The following is a 21,949-nucleotide window of genomic DNA, read 5'->3' on the forward strand; positions in this document are numbered from 1 at the left end:
GAATAGAAATAAGACGAGACATCAAAATTTCTACAGATACATAATAATTAAAAAATATACAAATCAATTATGCACACATTTGTGTCATTCCATCCATCCATCCATCCACCACGAACAGGTAAGAACAAACATTCTCATGACAGTTGAGAATAGTCCTTGTTGACTCCACCTTAGAGATGAACAAAAAAATTATGCATTACCATTTACTTTAAAATGAGAAATTTTCTCTTACAAACTACCAAATTCTTATATTATAATCACTCAACCATCTTGCAAACCAAATACAACTTAACTCGAAGTGTAAATGAAAACATAAATTTCAAGTTTTAGATTTGATAAAAACTATATAGATTTATTTTGCCTAAATTTTCATACAAATTTAAATTTAAGATTCAAATTATACAAATTCAATCCAAAATCTCAGAACCCCAAACACATGGCTAGAATCAAAAATAAATTGGCCACTTCTAAAAATTCAAACACTTAGGAAACCAAATTACTGAACTATGACAGAATCCTATGAATACATCGAAGTTATGTTGGCTACAACATCTAGATATCTGCCCTCTTTTTTTTTCTTCCAAGAGTAATATGCACTCAAATAGAGGGCATAAAATCTCCCACTCCTGCGAAGCGGAAAATCAAAGCTGGCACTTGGCATGCAAATAATGGTACAAAGTTCTTTCCCTCTCTATTACAGAAATAAATGGTAATGGCCACTATGATAAAGAGTCTATAAAAGGAATTGTCTTCTCCCAACTTCACCCAATCATTAATATGGTCTATATCGCATGGGCCTCCTGAACCTTGGAACCCTTCTGTACAAGAAAATTTCATATCAGATCATTCAACATTAAGGCATAACAGCAAATGCAACAAGCTAAGACAAGAATTTTTTAAAATAAAAATAAAAGCAGGCCCCGTGCATAAAGCTGCCACATATGCAAGGTCCAGAGAAGGGGCAGATTACAATGGGTCTATAGTACACAGCCTTACCTTGCATTTTTGCAAGAGGCCATTTCCACACCTCGAACCGTGATGCACAGTATGCAGTGATATAAATTATGGAGAGAAGCAACAGCAGAACCGGCAGTTGGGTTTGGTCCCCTGATCAGTTTGGACAGTACTAGCAGTATGAAGTAATAAGAACCATTCTGAGCCCTAATTGCTCATTCCTACTCAAACTGACCATCCAAACAGAAAAGATGGGTCCACATTGGTTCAGTTAAGGATGAACCAAGCTCCAGGCCCAAGTTTCACATTGGTTCAGTTAGGATTAATCAGGACCCCACGCAACCTCCAAGCAAATCATATGACATTGTATTATATCATTTATGATCTAATAATTCAAAAGCAGGAGAAAATATTTGGTACTAGGTACCACATCATTGTCGTGGTTGATACCATGCAGTACCACCCAATATTTCTCAATTGAAGATGATAGTTACGCTAAAGGTGATAACGACACCATCCTTCAATGACATGGTATCCACTGGTATAACACTAAATCATTCTTCCTTCTAATACTCCCTCGCAAGGAGAATAAACCCAACATGCAAATGCTCTGATAGTGAAAAGATACAGGATGCCAGAACTAGGAATCCTATTACAATGACACACCAAACCTAATTCATAATATTCCAATTTTTTTCACTTCTTTCTCTTCCAAGCAACAAAGAAAGGTGTGAATCCAAGCTTACCCATAACCATATGGAGCATAAAATTGGGGGCTGGGCATGAAGGGCCTTCGAGATCGAAAACCTAAATATGGATTAGGTCGCCTCCCTCGATACTGTTTCATTCCAGGAATGTTAGTTCGCTTAGCAGAAACCTGCACATAAACCAATAGCTACCACTTAAATCAGAGAAACAAAATCACAGACTAATAATCTACCACAAATTTAAATAAGGAAACCTTCAATTGTCGACCGTGCAATTCAGATTCATTTAACAGGATAGCATTCTGAACAGCCTCAATTTCAACAAACTCAACATAAGCAAATCCTTTTGGTTGACCAAATTTGTCTGTCAAAATTGTCACTCTGTTCACAGTTCCACAGGATTGGAAATGCTGCTGGACTTCCTCAGGGGTACATGCATAGTCTACCTGAAGTCGAAGAATTAAAATGCAAAATATTAATGCACTCAGTCAACATTGCCAATATACAGAAAGCATGTGTGGATGTATATGCCCAATGACAAGTAGAGTAGGAATACATGACCTACTTACAAAATACAAAAAACGAAAAACCAATTATGATTGCATGCAACCAGCCAAAGAAATTGAATTGTAATCAGCAAACTAAATTAAATCTAATCCTACAACAAACGCACTCCTTCAAGCCATAGCAATTATTTCTTCAATTAAGGAAGTTCTTAGGGGCCTCCCAGAAAAACTAAGCCAGCCTCTCCCAGTAGTGGTGTAGTCCCACCCAGTGATAGCATAGTTCCAGACTTCCAGTAGTGGGTCATTCACTGTAGTAAAGGAAAGGTGTGCAAATTCTTTTCAACCCCTCACTCTGGCAGAAAGCAGCAAAGCAGACTTCCCACAGTAGGGGTTGGATAATTGGACGGCTGCTAGCTTTCCAAACTGGGGAATGAATGACACAGGATATAAAATCAACAGCAGATAATTGAAAAATTACCCAAAGACTCCCACCCATTAATGTAACAGAACTAACAGTGCTTACAGATTAACTTCCTCCAACAGGAAAGAGATCAGCTGATTCAATAAGATCTGGTTAACTGACTGAACCACCAGCAGTTGACTCTGGGCATTTACCTTCTGACCGACCAATGGGTCCTCAGACCAACAATGCCTCCGGGTAAGGAAATTAACCTTGCAAACTCCCATCATTCTAGTCATGACTTTTGGTTAACTACCATGTAGGTATGTCCAGGGCCAATCAATAGGCTGCGATCAATACAAGCAAACCTCAGTCCTGCCACAAGAATTTACGAAAGATGATGGAACAGCTAGAGAGATTAGTCTGTAAGTCCCTCATAATGTAGTATTCTTATGAAGTGGGTAGAGAATGATGTATCCACGAAATAAAGGTCAATGATCCAAGAACCATTGGCTCCACCATGGTTCAAGTGGCTTATGTAATGCTCATGCATGCGAGCTTGATCAAGTGAATATTGACTGAAGTGCCCACGAACTTTCCAAGTGCTAGGAAACTTTGGTCTCTGACATGAGGCAATCCAATCCAACTGAAGAACTTCTAGAGTAACATGCCTAACCAAACCATTCAAAGAGCACCGAAGCGATGCAAGAAAAGCACTCTGCTCCTTCAAAATTTTCCATGCCTCTCCAACCAGCCTCTCCAACCAAATACACCAAATGATGGCAAGAATGGAGCAAAGCCACAATTCTTCCCTCTCTTTCCCCCTTCCAAAACCTCTAAAATTAATATCACAAATTTCCTCCAAAGATGAGGGACAAGTCCAAAATTCTAAACAGATTATTCCAAAGAATCCAAGGAAACATATAGATTAGAACAAACATGAACAAGTTTCCCCACTCAAATGGAAAAGGACACACGGTACAAACATCTAGCGACAGGACCTTATATGGTCCTCAGTTCAGCAAGTTAGTATTGATTTTCTTAAGGATCACATTCCAAGTAAAAGCCTTTATCTGCAAAGGAACTTTTTACATTTACAAATGAAAGAATATAAGGAATTTTTTTTGCACTTTATTCAAATTACAAGAAATTACAAATAAACCCCTAATTATACAAGAAATTACAAATAAATCCAACATATGCATAAGCCTAATTGGATTAGAATTCAACAATCTTTGACCATATTATTTGAAACCAATCTCCAATTTGGATCAAAATGATCATCCAATTACCTGCTTCCTATCATCATACATTGATTCCCTCCTGCTAAAAAGAACTTAACCGAAAGCACCAAGGAGTCCATCACCATGAGAGGAGCCATCTTGCTTCATAAAGAAGTAACATGTGATGCCCTTCAATTTAGTTAGTGGAAGAGCTCAAGACAACATCAACTTATACCATGTCTTGTAAATGGAGAATGTACGAATTTTCATAAACATCAAAATTAACCCTCCTATCAAACAATCATGGACACCCAAAGGATATAACAAGTCCTGAGAGAAAGGATATGACACTGCAAGCTTCCGCAATTGACACTACCTTAAAGTACCTTTCTTTATCAATAAAGAAAAACTCATTCAAGGGCATTAAAAAGAACGCCACCCCCGTACATACCACAAAAGGAAATCACCCTACACTGCAGAGTGAGTGCCCCTTGGTAATTGATGCTTCTTGTGTTTGGGTAGTGCTGAATCTGCCACTCTCGCAGGTAAGCAAGCAACAATCATCGAACTTCAAGTTGGTGTTGTTCACCCAAGCAATCTTGCATTGATCAGGATGTGGTTCCACCTTTAAATTTAACTTCCTCAAAGCTTCTTCAAAAACTACATTTTGTCTGAAAAATGTTTGTTCATCACCGGTCTTTACTTCAACATTATGCGAAGGGAGGATAGGCCGAAGCACTAACAAGTTCCCACTTTGCCATCTTCATATAAGTCATTTGGGACTTTTGACTCCACTTCATCACTAGGATGGCATCATCTTCTTCTTCTTTTCCCCACACTTGCCACTGCTTAGTTAGGACATTGTGCAACTCAATGCTCAAAACCTTAACATTTGAAACACTTTAATGCTATTGGGACCTTAGTTGCTGTTCTGAAGTGATCTAGAGTCTTATGGATTAGTAGTCAGAGCTCCTTTACCCAACTATTAAACTTCACTTGCAGATTCTTGTGTTTGGGTAGTGCTGAATCTGCCACTCTCGCAGGTAAGCAAGCAACAATCATCGAACTTCAAGTTGGTGTTGTTCACCCAAACAATCTTGCATTGATCAGGATGTGGTTCCACCTTTAAATTTAACTTCCTCAAAGCTTCTTCAAAAACTAAATTTTGTCTGAAAAATGTTTGTTCATCACTGGTCTTTACTTCAACATTATGAGAAGGGAGGATAGGCCGAAGCACTAACAAGTTCCCACTTTGCCATCTTCATCCAAGTCATTTGGGACTTTTGACTCCACTTCATCACTAGGATGGCATCATCTTCTTCTTCTTTTCCCCACACTTGCCACTGCTTAGTTAGGACATTGTGCAACTCAATGCTCAAAACCTTAACATTTGAAACACTTTAATGCTATTGGGACCTTAGTTGCTGTTCTGAAGTGATCTAGAGTCTTATGGATTAGTAGTCAGAGCTCCTTTACCCAACTATTAAACTTCACTTGCAGATTCCCCCAGTAGTCTTCTCAAACCAAAACGCCAACCAAACGCTAAGAGGATTAGGTTGCATATCCTCCTCTGTGTAAGTGTCAATCTGTGTAGGATCCCTAAATGTAATGAGACGACATGCAGCAAACTTGGAGTGAGTAGCTGGCTTCAATCCTTCCATTTATAAAGCAATCATCACATCCTCTTTCCACTCTATGTTAGCACAAGCAGCCAAATGATAGAACCTACAAGTGTAATCTGCTACTGTTGAACACTGCAGGTACTTGGTCAGTAGTCACAGTAAACAATTACAATTTGTTCCTGCATGGCTCACTTCATCTCATTCCTTGTTCGGATTTCACCATGTCTCCTCTTTCTAAAGATCTACAATTTGACCCACCAAATTCGATCAATCATGAGGACCATTAAAATCTGTCTTCACACAACCCCAGCATGGGGAACAACAGCAATTGTGCCATTCTCCTGCTGATAAGAAAATCACATGGCCCCTTACCCAAGGCTGCAACTTCAGTTGTTAGCCTATTCTAAGTACCAGTAATAGTCGTCAAAGTAATTTCCATGTATACTAAACAACAACTTCACTTTTAAAGATAAGACAAAATTAGCCACCATGTTTAGCCAGTAATCTCAATCAACTCATGAAATTTTCTCAACCCGGACTCCCAAGTTCTCAATTTCACCTTTGTTCTAGAATATCTCATAGAAATTAAACAGATTCCTATAAACAACTCATAAAATGCATCAATAAATCTGATTCTTCATGCTGCCAGTTCCATTGGCCCATACATAATATGCATCAAAGTAGGATTGATTTTCTACAAAACAGCTTCAAAATATAAAAAAGGAAAATCAAAAATATCATGGCTCTAATTCCTTTCTCGTGGTTCTGGAAGTAGCAGAAGAGGAGGAATGTTCCCACATGCTTGCAAGTCCTTAGCCGCCAGCAGCAACCCTCCAGTGGTGGTTTCAGTGCGAAGGTCGATTGGGGATGACAAACCCACTGCTGCTGCTGCTGCTGCTGTATCAAAATAACTCTAGGAAAAGTGAAAAACTGACAAAAATGTCTGGGTGGCAACAAAATTTTGGGAAGGCTATGGAGTTTTTTTTTTCGTATCTACTGTTGATGGAAGTACGCAAATCACTGCCAGCATTGTGGTGTTCACAGAAAGGGGCAGGGGCTATAATTTCTGACTATTCCAGCAATGAAAAGTTCTTCAATGCATGAGGGATTTCCTGTGATTTCTGATTCAGCTTATGCCGTGTGGGTTGATTGAAGTATCTATGACAGGTTCTGGTTATTGCAAACAGTTAAGATGCAACAATCGAAGCACTGAAAAATGGAGGACATGGAGTCGGATAGAAGGGGCTCTGTTTGGCAATAGAAGCGCACCAATCAATATCTGGCTATCTGCTCTGATACCAAATGATGCCGAACAGCGATAAAGAATACTGCCCAAGGGAAAATAGGAAGAAAGAGGATAAGGTAAGAAGGAAGAAAGGGAAGGAGAGAGGTCGAGGAAGAAGAAACAAGTTTGTTGTTTCTTTTTTTTTTTTTTGGGTGGGGGGTGTCATCTCAACTTCCACAAATTCAAAAAAGAAAAAAACTGACTTTTTATGTGGCTTCCAACACCCCCCCCCCCCCAAAAAAAAAATTTATAAGAAAGCCTAAATTACAAGAATGTTACAAATAAAACCCTAAAGATGGAAGAAATTGAACCCCAAAATTTTGCATAACCATAGCAACAAATTAAACTAAACAATTAATAACTACTAATTAACTAAATCATTTGGGCAAGGATCCAACCATCCCTTAACACTAATCTTTGAAATTGAATCCCAAATTGGGTTTAAAAAAGATCCATCCAACTACCAACTTCCCGTCCTACATCGGAAAGGACTTGCAAGGATTGTCCCTAAAGAATCAAGACTCCAAATTGTTCCATCACTCCACAAAAGAATACGAAAAGAATCGAGCACATTTCACAAAGGGAAAAATCATTAGTCTCTCTCTCATTACTGTTCCTCTTTAAATGAAAATCCCATGGCTACCCACCAGGCCACCTCCCTTCAGGAGAAGGAAACCAGGAATAAGAGTATCAAAAGAGTAGATAACCAAAAAAGACAAGAGTGCACTCAAGCCAAAGGAGCCTCCCCAATAACAACTTTATACTGAACAATAGTGAAAATATATATATGATAATCTTAGACACAAATTTCCTAGAACTCGTATTAACTCCAACTTAGCATCATACCCATCCCATTTATGTCCAAATTTACTACAAGTGACCCTATGCCAAAGAAAGTTACCTCTAAGGGAAATCTCACAACCACTTCACCACCAAGGAAATGTTTTTGGACACCAATTACCTAGATCCAAATCTCCCTCCCTCTTAGATCTAATCAGAGTCTCCCACCTTACAAGGTGATCTCTAATCAGAGTCTCCCACGTCTCACCAACTCACAACCACAAGAAATCCTGATCAATTTCTTTAATCTCTACACCACTCTCACATGAATCTTAAAAGGACAAATAATACAATAAAATGGAAGAAAGACATGCATGGATTAGAGTAATACAACCTAAAATAAAGCTCCTTTCCATTCATCCAGTCTCCTAGCAACTCTCTCATAGATTGGATCCCAAAAAGAAAATGTAATGGGATTACCACCTAAAGGGACATCTAAATAAGTAATGGGCCAACTTAAAACACCACAACCTGCTACCTTAGCAAAGGAAGAAAGGTTGTAAGGGTAATACTCAAATCAATACCAATTCCCACAATCACACACTTGGAAAAGTTTATTCTTAACCATAACACTTTTTCAAACACCAGCAAGATGATTAACATAGTAGAGAAACTACTGACATCCTCCAATAAGAAGAAAATGGTATCTACTGCGAGCTATAAATGTGAGATACACGTCAATGGCGTCAATGGAAGAACTATAATTTCTCTCTTGACTGGGAAAGGAAACTGAAATGAGACAAGCAAAGCCTAGTACAAACTAAAGACAGCAGTCTCCCTCTCAATCAAGCTCCTCTTAAAATGAAAAAGATTCTGAAAAGCATCACTCTTATTATTGACAATGATGCTAGAAATGAAATCATGTTAAGAGTTTGGAAAGACAACAAAAGCATCAAGAAGCTAGAGAAAAGGAAACAACCCCTTCCCACAAATCCCCACAAAACAAACTTTCTCATCAGTCACCATATCAATATGTGAGAATAACATGACACATGATGGAATGTTTGTCCATGGATAAAGCAACATTATGCAACATACATTAGTACCATCATGCATCCAGGTTTATTTTTGACAGAAAAATTTGTGGGCAACATGAAGTGAAAACTGAGGCTTGAACATAGTTTGAAGCCTCTGTTTATAGAGTGAAGAATGAGGATAATTACAACTGAAAAAAAATTTTGAAATCTAGATCTAATTATAAAAAGTACATAATCACAATATAACAATGATAGCAAGCACAAAAGAACTCAAATGGATAAACTATACAACAGTAGCAACGATGAATGAAAGAAACAAAGAAACAAGCATACGGCAAGTGAAAACAAAAGAACATAAAATTAATCAATAAGCCAAATACGAAAATATAACAATAAACTATGAACAATAGCACAGGAAAATAGAAAATGATGTGGGCTCCCCATTGGAATAAACTTCATTCTAGTAATTCTGAATGATATAAGGTAGTGGAAAGTTATAATTTTATATGCTTATTAATTTATTCTTAAGATATACTGATAACAAGAACAGGAACTATTAAATAAAATAAAAACACCCTTCAGCAGCATGTTACTAGGGGTATGGCTTCAGCAACAAACAACCCATTTGTTGGAACTATATTTTGATGATTGACAAAACTCCAAATTAGTTACTTAAGCTTTGAACTAGCAGATGCATCATCAGACGTATCAAACAGATGCATCATTAGATACATCTGTAAAACACAGTATGAGACGCATCTAAAAGATGCATCAATAGATGCATCTAGAGACACATTGGGTACTGATCATATGAGATGAATTTCCGGTCGAGCTTTCTTTGAGATGTATTCAATTTAAATTATCAATTATTATGATCAATTGATAAAACATGAGCAACAAAGAAAATTGACGATTAATATACATTATCGAATCTTTATGTGCCTATTCACTGAATATGTACTGGTTCAAAAAAGGGTTTGCTTAAAATGAATATGATGCACAGCTAAGGCAATGACCTTTGAATCAAGAAAAGTTCTTGGAACTAATTCTGCTATTGGAAACAAATTTACTTTAAAAACCTGGGCCTAACATTTGATATTCAATTTCAAAAAGTGTTTTTGATATTCAGTTTTTGATATTCAATTTCTAACTATAAATTGTACATTAGTGATATTCAGTTTTTGATATTCAATTTATAGTTATAACCTGGGCCTAACATTTGATCAACTTAGTAACTTAGTAACTTAGAAAGGCACAAACAATTTTATAGTGGTTTGGTCAATTATAAACTACATCTAATTTGTCATACTTGACACAAATTTGTATATTGTTTTTTTCTTTTTCTGGTAAAAAAGTTATTAAGAGAGAGACTTGTGATTCTTTTTGGCAAAAACAGCACCCACATGTGACATGGGCATCCTCTGCCACCTTTTAGTCATCATCAAGGCTCGCCTATGCTTCTTGGCACTGACAAAAACTGAAGCTGTGATCATGTCCATTTTTGACAATAATTCAATCACAACACAGTCAATTTTGCAAAAACATGGCTTATATCTCATAGCAAGTACAATACATTTTTAACAAAACCCACGGTGAAGCTAATTAAAATAACATCAGTGTCAACAAGAATACAGTAAATCAAAAAAGTTTCCCTCATAACAGGTTAGACCCATGCTTTTTAAAACTTAATGGGGTGTGTATCTGTATCCTGCCATTCTCTCCTAAGTTTTTGACAACATAGTCATAAACATGCATGTGCACGCATATGTGCGTGCTCATGCTATCAAACCACTTGTCCAATGGCCCCATGCTTGCTCATTAAAAAAGATGCTCACCAACTTCATTCGGCACCCAGAAAACAGCAAAAACAGAATGAATAATGAAATGAAAGTACAATTTACAGATTAAACACAAAAGGTAAAAAAATAACCAATAAACCTTTAGACACAGCCACGCACCTGTTCTGACTTCCAAATTAAGGAAATAAAAAGGGTAAAAGGAAAAGGCTAGGGTGCAGTCAAAGAACCAACTTATGAAGAAGAATAATTTCCAGTGAAATTCTCTCTATTTTTTTAATGATTTAAGTTGAACCATAATTTTCTTTTATCCATAGTTACATTCTCCAGAAAATCAATATTCATATTGAACATCTCAAATACTTCTAAATCCTACAGAATAATAAGATGAATGATGACAGAAGACTTGTAAAAATACATACTACTGCAAGTCTACAACTATCTATTACAATGATATTTTTAAGTCTACTATAATAATAATATTGGCTATTACAAATTGGACAACACAAGGGATTGTTAAACCTCACATTACCAACATAAATTGAACGTGAATCCACCTCCTCCTTTTCAGCTTGAGTTGCAGAAGCGCTGGAAGAATCTTCTTATAATATATAGAAGAAAACAAAAAACTAATTAATTAAAAAGGATGACAATAGCTAATAAATCACAGCTTCATAATGAAAAACAAGGCAATGATAGATTTGCAATAACATGTACAGTTGGGATAAAACAAATAGTTTTACAAGAGCAGAGAAGCTATTCTCATATAAGTCTATAGGTCAAACCTTAAAAAAACAATGATTTGCAAATATCAATGACAAACACAATCAAAATGAGAAATAATGAGTTGAATTTTTTCAGTTGACTGCAACGTATACTGAAATTCGTTAGTAAATAAATATAATGTGATGGACCCAAACTAAAACAACAGAAAGCCATACTCCTCTCCTTTTTTCTTTAATTTCATATAAACTACTTAGTTCTTCCACCAATTTTCCACTGTCCATTTTTAGAAAATAAAGTAAAAGAAAAATATCCATTTTCTAGCTCCATTCTATTTTTTCCATTGTTGGTTCTTTTTGCCTTCCTTAACTAACAACAACAACAAAACCAAGCCTTAGTCCCACTAAGTGGGGTCGGCTAGCCTTCCTTAACTACAATTACAAAATTCAAGATGCAGTCCACCATAAAATCAGCATCCAGATCAGCATAATCAAAGAAATAAAAGCACTTGGACACCCTTTGGAAAACAAGTAGATAAACAAAATACTTCTTTTACTCGCACAGCATTTGATGATATGAAACCATCATTTGGAAGAATCCTACAACACCCACTCACCACCACCACCACCACCCCAACAAACACAAACAAAAAACAGAAAAATATGGACCTATAACAAGTAACCACTAAAGGTATATGATCAATTTAGGATTTCTCGGAATGTCAACACTGTCCATAATGATTGCTGACCATCAATAATGTATTTGATATGACTCTTATATACTCAGCCCAATTCAATAACAAACTTTTTACTTCACTGTCCAAAAAGTCAAGTGGTGTATTAGTGTCATTAAAACACCAGTCATTAATACTATCACCAAATTCAATGATCAGCTGATAGAAAACAGGACCCTAATATAGTAAGCTTTAGAGAAAATTACTAATATTTTATAAGTGACAAAGAAAGTAGACGTGATTGTCACACACACACAAAAAAGGGAAGGTTAGGGCGTGTTCCGTAACATTTCAATTTTTTGTTTTTAGTTTCCATTTCAGTAGTAAAGAAACAACTTATGTAACACATTTATTTACATTGCTAGCTTTCTGTTACTATTGCAGTTTTCAGCTGTTTCCAAAAAGACCGAAAACCAGATTTTATCATTATTTGTCAACTTTTGTGGATCAAATCATTCATATAACACATAATTTTTTATTAGAATTAAAATAAAATGACCATGTGAATTTAAAGTAAAATCAAAATAAATATATTTATAAATTTCTAAATGATAGGGATCGGCATGCCCTACCTATGTCATTTTTAGATGTTGTGACACATGGATGGCCTCCCGATGTCCACATTTCCTTTGCTGATATGCTGACATGTGGACGAACCCCTGATGTTCACATTTCCTTTGCCGACATGATGACACGTGGACGACCTCCCAATGTCCTCATCGGTTCATAATTATTTGTAGATTTTGAATGGATTATTTGAAGACTAGTTTTAAAGACTTTTCAGAAAGACACGAGTAGAGATGCCGAAGCAAGTCCGAGTTCAAGACCCATGTAAGCCCCCACGATCTTGTGGGCCCCGCACAGCTCCATTGGGCCTACACAAATTGGGCCTCCCATTGACTTTTGTTTGCATTTAATTAGTAATCTTGCAAAACAACTTTCTTGCTTGCATGTGTATGTTAGGAAATTGTGTGAGTATGTCTAGTGAGTTGGAGTATTAGTAAGTTGTGCTTAGTATTTATTGTGTCTAGAAAGTTGGAGCATTTATTTTGTTAGTAACTTATAAGAGTAATTAATGTGTCTAGTAAGTTGGTGTCTTTATTATTTGTGCCTCCCATGCTTGTGTGGGAATTGTTAGTTGTTTAATGTCTTTGTCCCCCATGCTAGCTAAAGCTAATTAATGCTTTGTCCCCCCATGCTAGCTATATATATACCCTTTCATTGTAAGAACTATGTAGAGAGAGAAAAAAGTATTGATATTGAATTAAAGGGTATTTCCTTTGTGAAACTTGTTAAACTTTGTACAATCCTTGTAATTGTGTAGTGAGAGGCTACATCATTCTCCTCGGAGATCAAGTGGTGAGAAACCACTATTCTATCTAGCGACTCCATCCCTATCCCACCTTCACGACTTCCCTTCATCACCCACACGGCCATCACCAAGTTACACCCCAAGGCCACCAATCCATCATTTCATTTGCTGCATACATATCCATATTTCAAAGTGTGCACGAAAAACTTCAGACGAGTTCTAACTATCCTCCAACGCATCCACACGGCCACTTCCCCTGCATTACATTGCTACATTTGTCTCGGTGTTTCAAAGCTTGTTCCAAGGAATTTTTTGGCATGGTCTAAGACTTGTGTTGAACAACATCAAGTCCCAAACAATTATCTTGGTAATCTCAGCACTTATTTGAACCCTTATTTTATATTGTAAGCCTTTGCTGGAAATCTGAAATTCCATATTTGATAAGCCCTTTGAATCCATAGATTGCAATATTGATACTTGCTAGTTTTAAATCAATTCTAGGAATATTGTTGTGCTAATCATAGGACTTTTATTCTTGAAATATTGAAATAGCATCTTTCCGCATTTAACTTGATTCCTTTGTGAAAGAACTCATGGTACTTATTTTCTGGACAGCATCATACACCGTTTAAAAATTCAATAACAAGTAAGCTATAGCATGATTTATGATGTTTATATTCGGATAATTGAATTCTTAATTTTAAAGTGTATTGAGTGTATGTGCTTGTGAGGGTTGAACCGTAAGACTAGGCCACCCTTTCCCATCCTACATCACTAAAAGTTTGAAGAAAAATACAAGTCACAAAAAAATATTTTAACTATTTTTTTATTGTCACGTGCACTAAGATAGTCTTGGAGCACCAAAAAACGAATTTTTTTTTTAAATATAATGATTAATTAAAATTATTTGAACAATTATTATAATATTTTGAATTTGTAATCTTTTGTATTTAATCATATTTTTAAAATTTTTATTTAATAACTTCAACAGGCCTTTAGTCTCACTAGGTGAGGTCAGCTACATGAATCCTTTTCCGCCATCTCATCCGATTAAGAGTGTTTTCCTCTATTAGGTTAAGGGCTATTAAATTCTTCCTCACTACCTCATTCCAAGTTATTTTCGGCTTACTCCTACCATTTTTCATGCCAGAAACAATAAATAACTCTCCTACAAGTGCTCTACTAGGTCTACATTTCAAATGCTCAAACTATCTAAACCGCACCTCCTTTATTTTGTCTTCGATATGTTCTATACCTAAATTATTACATATATGCTCATTTTTAATTTTATCTTTTAATACAATATCACTCATCCACCTTAACATTCACATTTCAGCAACTTTTACTTTTTGTACATATTGTTTCTTAGTTGTCCAACATTATGAACCATAAAGCATAGCGCACCTCATAACCATATTATAAAACTTTCCTTTTAATTTTAAGGGTGTTCTACAATCACATAACACATCTGACGCACTCCTCTATTTAACCCAACTTGTTTTAATTCTATGTAATACGTCTTCTTTAATTTTCCCTTCCGTTTGCATAATAGATCCAAGATATCTAAATCTATTAGAACTATTAATCTCTTGATTATCAAGTTTTTTAAAAAAATATATTTAATTCAATACCAAAAATAAGATTCATTCAATAAAGTTATTAACTTGTTTTAGTTTTATAAAGATTAACCAAAAAGGTTGCCAGTTTTGATTTTTGGTTTTCATTTTCATAACTTTTGATAATGATCCCAAACGGTCTCTTAAACATTATTTTAGAGAGAGAGAGAGAGATTTTTCAACAAATTAGTAAAGTCATTGATTTGAGAATCAAAGATCATAACATCAATTCCTTATGCAAGTTAAAATATTTATTTTTTAAAAAACAAAACTCCAAAAGAGAAGCATGAAAAATATGAAGCTGGAAAAATGAAAAATGATTTGACAATGAAAGCCATGAAAAAAAAAAAAAAAATGGGACTTTAGGGCCAAAGTTAACCAAAATAACTAGTTTGGCATATTTCCCATAGATAGGCTAAAAACAGAGCAATAACCACGAAACTCGTCATGGGTCAACAACTATGAGTTAAGAAGAGCTTCGTTTTATCTCGTATCAACAAATACGAAAGAGAAAAGTTTTGGACACATTTATTTGTGGAAAATTTTATCACATTTTCCAGATTTTAGTTTTCCAAAGAATTATAAAAATTTTAGCTTATTTTTAAACTTTCAAGATTCATATTGAAAAGATAGAAAATAAAGAGTATGTTTAAATGTGCAAAACCACTTTTCATTTTTTATTTCTACATTTTAAAATAATCACAAGAAAGATAACTTGTCTTTTAATTTTCCAAAATTTATATAAGGTCATTTTAGAATCAAGGATAGTGGGGCTTGAATTTGGATTTGAGGGGAACTCAGGAGAAACTCTATACATAATCCACATAAATTAAAGTCCAAGATCCGAATTTCGTACTCCCATATGCAAATTAAAAGATAGAAACCCTAAAAAAATAATAAAAAGATGTTTTCCAACTTTTCTATATATATATTTGGAAAATTGGAAAACAAGATAATATTTTTGTAATTATTTTAAAAATCAGAAATGAAAAATAAAACTATTTCCATAAGCAAATAGTGCCAAAAATTTTTATTGTTGTTCATTTATTTTATATAAATGTTGTAAAATAAAAAATTAACTAACTTTTTTTGTACTTTCTTTGAAAACTAAAATGGGAAATAAAAATTGATTTCCAAAATTAAACAGGACCATATGTTTTCCTCATTTACACCTTAAGTTTCATAATGTGGCAAACCTATCCAGAAATTGTGTGAAAAAACATGACAGCCATTCATAAAGAGATTACAATCCATTTAAAAATTTCTTCAAAGTATTTTCCAAGTGAAATAGTTAGAAAATATTAGAATAAAAAAGAAAATGCATCTAGGTCTCATTCTCCAACAAATTTTCCAAATGAAATAGTTAGAAAAAATTATAAATCAAAACAAATTACAAGCAAAATAGCTAGAAAAATTTAAATTAAAAAAAAAGTTATAGGTCATAATCCAAGCAAGGATTATCAAGAACCTCAACTAAAATATGGCATATGCTTAGTGTTATAAGTTCCACTCTAGCTGACCACAATTCAATAAATTAACCAAAACCATCAAAGTGTAGTAGCTTACAGATAAATTCAAAAAATAAAAAAATTTACTTGTGTGATGTATCTCAAATTTTGTATTCAGAAGGTACCGAATCCTACACATTAAGAATGTTGGATATTCAATTTGAACTCCTAGGTTCCTACAATGCGCATTTTCATTGAGATCCCCCCGATCAGTAAATGAATTGAATTGTATTCAAAAAAATGTTGCTGAAAGAAACAATCAAGTAAAAAAGACACCATAAAAAAATTTAAAAGAAAACTACTGGAAAAGGAATGCTTTGACCATTTTCTTACAATCTTATTGACCAGTCAACCTCTTCGAATTATTTCTTGCCCTCCTCTTTTGCTTTCTTTTTTATGTGCATTTCCTTTTTTGGAATACTGTTAAAACATATCACAAATTCTGATTGATAGGGTAACAACTATTTGTGCAGATAAATATTAGAAGAAAAAACAAAAGATTTGATTTTCTAATAAGTATTCTATGTATTGGGAATTCGAAGAGTCTCTTTTCATTTGGTTTGATTTTTTCAGTTATGGGCGTATATGGTTCCTTGCCCACTCTGAAAGCCAAGATATTCTGCCTGGAAATTGCACAGGGCTTCCATGTCGTACTGCATTTCTACTTATGGACTGGATGTGAGTGCTCTCTGTGCACAACCTAAAAAAAGGTCCAATTATGAGTCTAATTTAGAGAAATTAGAGTAAATTTGTTCCTATGTTGCTTGGGCTTCTTTATAAACCTAAGCCCCATTCAAAGCCCTAAACTTTCTGTTGCCACAAGAACATCACTTAAGCATCCAAAGCCCCAATTTCAGCTTCTGTCCAGAATCTAATTTCGATCCAAAAAAAGTTAACCTGAAAAGTCATGTTTTTGGAACCTTGAGAACTTGCTTCCTTGTTCAGGTACTCTAAACACACAACCTTTTCTATCAGAGGGTAGCCTGCTGGTTTTAAGATTGAGAGAGAGAGATGGAGGTTTAAAGTACATATGAAAGTTAAGGTTTCAAACAGAAAAGTTAAAAGAGAAACGAAAAACGAAAGACAAAAAACTGAATGTTGTTTTGTTAGAATGAGAAAATACGAATATTTTAGACATAAAAACGTAGAAGCCATGAACGTCCCTAAAAACCCCACCATTACTACTTGTGCTGTTAGCTGTGTCAGGTTTTCTCAGGTCCTAAAAAGTATTAAATTCAAATTTCAAAACTTATGGCCTCTAAAACACTCATAAACATGGACCCAGTATACTTCAGATTAATACCTCCTCTCACCAAAATTCTTTCTTACAGCACCACGAAAGCAGACACATCACAAATCTCAATTCTTGAGAACAAAATGAGTTTCTTTCAGGACATCAATGAGAAAGGAAATCACCTTGTACAGCACCCATCTCCTTCTCCACTTTGGCTTGCATTTCGCGAAGAGCACCGGCTTCCTCTTCTATCTCCTTGAGCCGCCTCTTCATGTCCTCCAAGTCCTGTATCGGATCAAAAGCAAAAATCAGCGCAAATCTACGGAAGAGAGTGCGGGAAGACTGAAGAGAGGGAAATAAGTGCACCTTGGAGTTAGAGTCGTCGTCTTCGGCCCTAGACATGTCAACGTCGGCATCCATCTCTGCTTCGTCGGGGATGTCTCCTCCGTAAACTTCGTGTTCTTGCTCTTCACCATGAGGATGATCCATCTCTCTCCCTCTCTCTCTCTTTCTCTCTCTCCCTCCCTCTCTCTCTCTCTCTCTCTCTCTCTCTCTCTCTCTCTCTCTGATTTATTAGGGTTTGAAGCGAGGAGTCCCCGACCAACGAGAAGCGGGCATCCTGATATTGGTCTGCAATCGAGGGCGAGGAGGAGACGGTGAAATCGTAAATATCGTAAACCGGAGGGGCTATTTCGAATTCTCAACCCGATTTTACGATTGCAACTGATAACAGGTAACCCGAAGAATCCAACTGAAGCGAACCGAACCAGCCCTTTTGGTTCATATTTTTCTTCTATTGTTTTCAAGTCAAATGAAACCATCTTATATCAAAAAGATTTGAATTTAAATTTGCGTTAAATTTTATAATTATATTATTTTTCATATTTATGTTAAATAATATTGAAAATAAAATTATTTTAAAATAATTAAAAATTAAGAATTTAAATAATAATGATGTATAGAACTAAATTTTTATTAACTAATTTGATAAATTTTTTTATTTTTTTATTATTAAATATATAAAAAATTCTTTATTTTGTTATTTTTCTAGTACTTTTTAAATTTCAATCATTGTTTGGAAACTTGAAAATTATATATTGTATTTGACTAATATTTTTGAGAATTTAAATAAAACAAAATTCAAAATTTAGAATTTGTATTATTTTTCATCTACACCTTCACGAATGTAAATTGAACATCTAAAATTTATGTTCTTAAATTTAATTTTTTATTAGTCAATTTTCCCAAATGCTAACTGAATTTTAAAATTTTTAAAAATAGTGAGCTAAGACGAAATTCATAAAAATAAAATAAAATGAATTAAAACTTGCCACCTTAAGTTTGAAATGATGTGAACCCCAATAAAATTGATTGTTTTGGTAGAAGGAAAATAAATTAAAAAATAGATGTAACTTGTAAAGACTTTTAAGCTTTCAAGAAATATATATTGTTGGAATTGGTGTATTCCCAAGAAGGGGGGTGAATTGGAATTTTAAACTTTTTCCTAAGTTAAACCAAATAATACATATCCTAAAATCTTTCTAAACACATATCAATTGCACAGATAAAAATAATATGCGTAACTAAATTATGCGCAGCATTCACGGTATACCAAATATAACATACATGTACATGAATATAAAGTACTGAAAATTAAAAGTAGACACACGATATGTTATCGAGGTTCGACAAATACTGCCTACATCCCCACCTCAGCTCACAAGTCCGAGGATTCCACTAATGCTTGCTTACCGAGTGAAGCGACACCGTTTACAATATCAGGTCAAATTACCATGGCTGAACTCAACATTTACAACCTCTCCTTAACAGGGCGGAGAAGACCCACCTCAGGCTAGGCCTAAATTACAATAATGAATATAAAATTGCGTACAATTCAAATGTTTCTCAACTAAGCAAATATGCCCCAATACGCACAAACAATAATCGAGGCACTCACAAATAATAGTATTTATGCTAAAGTGAGATCTTGAAAGTTTAATTCAAGATAATATATTCAACGAGTAAATATTCAAGGTTATCTCAAAAACCCTAATCAAGTATTACTAAGATATTTTATCAAACATAATCACAACAAATACTTAGGGTTAAAGCTTGCAAAAGATTTATTAAATAAAGTATGCAAGCTCTCAAGTCTTACAATTTGAATGCAATGATTAAGAAGCTAAATATTTATAATCAAATATTTATATACGAAATATTATAGAAATAAACAATCAAGCAAAACTCTCAAAAAGATTTTTCAAATATGTATGAGTATGCAAGAGTAATGCTTAGGAAATGATTTGAAATGATGCACATTAACACAATTAAATCTTCCTACACCTTACAATTGATTTGCAAGTTAGGAGAACTAGAAAAACGAATTCTCTTTTTCAAAATGATATTTGCTAATAAGTATGTAAGAGAGTATAAAAAATATGCTCAGAATATTGAGTATATAACAAAAGAAGTACAAAAGATTTGAGAGAATTTTTCCTAATTACTTTTGTTAATCTAATTGCTAATCAAGGCAAATAAGGTAGTACATATAGATATCCCTCAAATTTTGATTGTTGGGGACCTATTGGGTATTTTGAAATTGTTGAATTAAAGTTTAATCCAAAATAACCTTAATTAATTATGGTAAAAATAAGGCAACTCAAGCGTTTCAGTCACCCGGATCTCAGGGACAGTCGGCCGAACAAACACACAGAGAAAAGTAACTTTTTCAAGCTCGGGGGCCCGAGGAAAAGTTCGGGTGGCTGAGCCAAGGCGATTTTCCCAAACTTTTGAGGTTCGGTTGCCCGGTGGTCAGTTTGGCCTGCCGAACTTCACACTTCGGTCGCCCAGGGCTATTTTGAACTTAGAGTTCGGGCACCCAGTGAAGGTAAAAAGTGACTGTTCTTATCTTAGGTTGACTGTGGACATTCAATTCAAATTAGGTTCGATCGCCCGAGCCATGTTCAATGGTTGACCCTTTGCACATTTAGTCGCCCCAACCATTTTTAACTCTTTGGGTTCGGTCACCCAAAACCCTATTTTTGTTCTTAAACTAATTCAACCATGTGTGAGTAAGTTATAGCATTTTGTGCAAAGGTTTTAGGGTATAGTGGTTAGTATATGGTCTCTTGAGAGTTAACCCCAAAAATCCAACGTCGGTCGACCGATCCTTAAGGTCAAACTATGGTTTTTAGCATATAATCCTACCATGCATAAGATGCAGTTATTTCAGATCACAATATTACAAACCAAAAAATAAAACAAAATGCATTATACAAAATAAACAATAAGTCTTCTTCTTCTTTGTTCTTCTGAAACTTCATAGAATATGTTAGCAATATGTGCGCTTTATGTCCTTTCTAACTTCCATTTCCTTGCCTTATGTGTGTGTTTGAATTAAAGACCTGTTCAAGTACTGAGTACACATATAAGTAACTTGCGGTTTGTCATTATCAAAATCAAGGATTGGACTCAAAAAGTCAACATATAAACTATTCAATGTAACTTATAATATTATTTTTATTTAATTTACTCAATACCTATGTCGCAACATCCCCCAGAAGGGTCTGAAATGGTGAGGGATAATAATATTGTAATTTGAATGGAGTCGTCACTAACTTATTATTTACCTTGATGCGGTTAGAACACCTATTTACTACTTATTGATTGATCTCTAGACTATTCCTAAAATCGGGATTAGGAGTTCAGTTATGCGAGAATAAGGTACTAGCACCTCCTACACACACGTTCTACAAACGGTTCCTAATTAGTCAAAAATTATCCCTAAATAGAAGCTAATGGTCTTTAATTAACCCATTTTGAGATAATCAAATAAACAAACAAATAGATAAACAACTAAAATAATAAATTAAATAAATAAATAATAAATGAAAAAAATTAAAAAGAAATTGAAAATCAAAGTACGAGTTTGGATTGTCTAATAAAACTTCAAAATGAGGGGATCTTGTTAAATTCCCCCTCATAGCTAATACAAGTGATGTCTGAAATACCTCTTTATCCTTTTTGAAACCATTGGAACTCACCCTCACAAAAATTAAAATCATCAAAACGTATCTTTAAAAAATTTTGAAAATTTTCAACATTTTTCTAAACTTTTATAGGTTTTAAAGATTTTTCCCATTTTTTTGTATTTTATTTTCCATTTTTTAAAAAATTTTCAATCAAAATAACTCAAAATATTTTTCCTGACTTCAAAAATATATTTTCCAATTTTTTCTCTACTTTTCTTGATTTTCTACAATTTTTCTACAATTTTCCTATAATTTTTAAAATTTAAACCTAATTAAAATTTCAAATAAAATAATTAATAAAATAAAATAAAATAACGGTTCCAATTTGAACCGCGTCAAATAGTTCATTTAAATTGAAACAGGTCAAACATTTGACCTAGTGGGTGCCACGTGTCCACTCACACTGGTGACACATGACTCCTTTTTTTATTTTTTATTTTTTTAATCATTGTAACAACTGACGTCACCTTATCACGTGTCAC

General features: G+C 34.5%; 1 protein-coding gene across 2 annotated transcripts; it reads right to left on the minus strand.

The window, feature by feature from the left end:
- Window positions 1–331: 331 nt before the first annotated feature.
- On the minus strand, window positions 332–18,233 carry LOC131160280 (polyadenylate-binding protein 2-like). 2 transcript variants are annotated; one of them, XM_058115756.1, is made up of 6 exons: window positions 17,803–18,233; window positions 17,619–17,721; window positions 10,838–10,908; window positions 1,916–2,107; window positions 1,701–1,831; window positions 332–818 (listed from the first exon to the last, which is right to left on the minus strand). In XM_058115756.1, the coding sequence occupies exons 1-6, from the start codon at window positions 17,923–17,925 to the stop codon at window positions 773–775; spliced, it is 666 nt and encodes a 221-aa protein (XP_057971739.1). In that variant the 5' UTR covers window positions 17,926–18,233; the 3' UTR covers window positions 332–772. The 2 variants fall into 2 exon arrangements, with proteins under 2 accessions (XP_057971739.1, XP_057971738.1); XM_058115755.1 differs by having other exon boundaries at window positions 10,838–10,911; window positions 17,803–18,131.
- Window positions 18,234–21,949: the final 3,716 nt, after the last annotated feature.

Source organism: Malania oleifera, chromosome 7, assembly GCF_029873635.1.
Source record: "Malania oleifera isolate guangnan ecotype guangnan chromosome 7, ASM2987363v1, whole genome shotgun sequence".
Lineage (NCBI taxonomy): Eukaryota > Viridiplantae > Streptophyta > Magnoliopsida > Santalales > Ximeniaceae > Malania > Malania oleifera.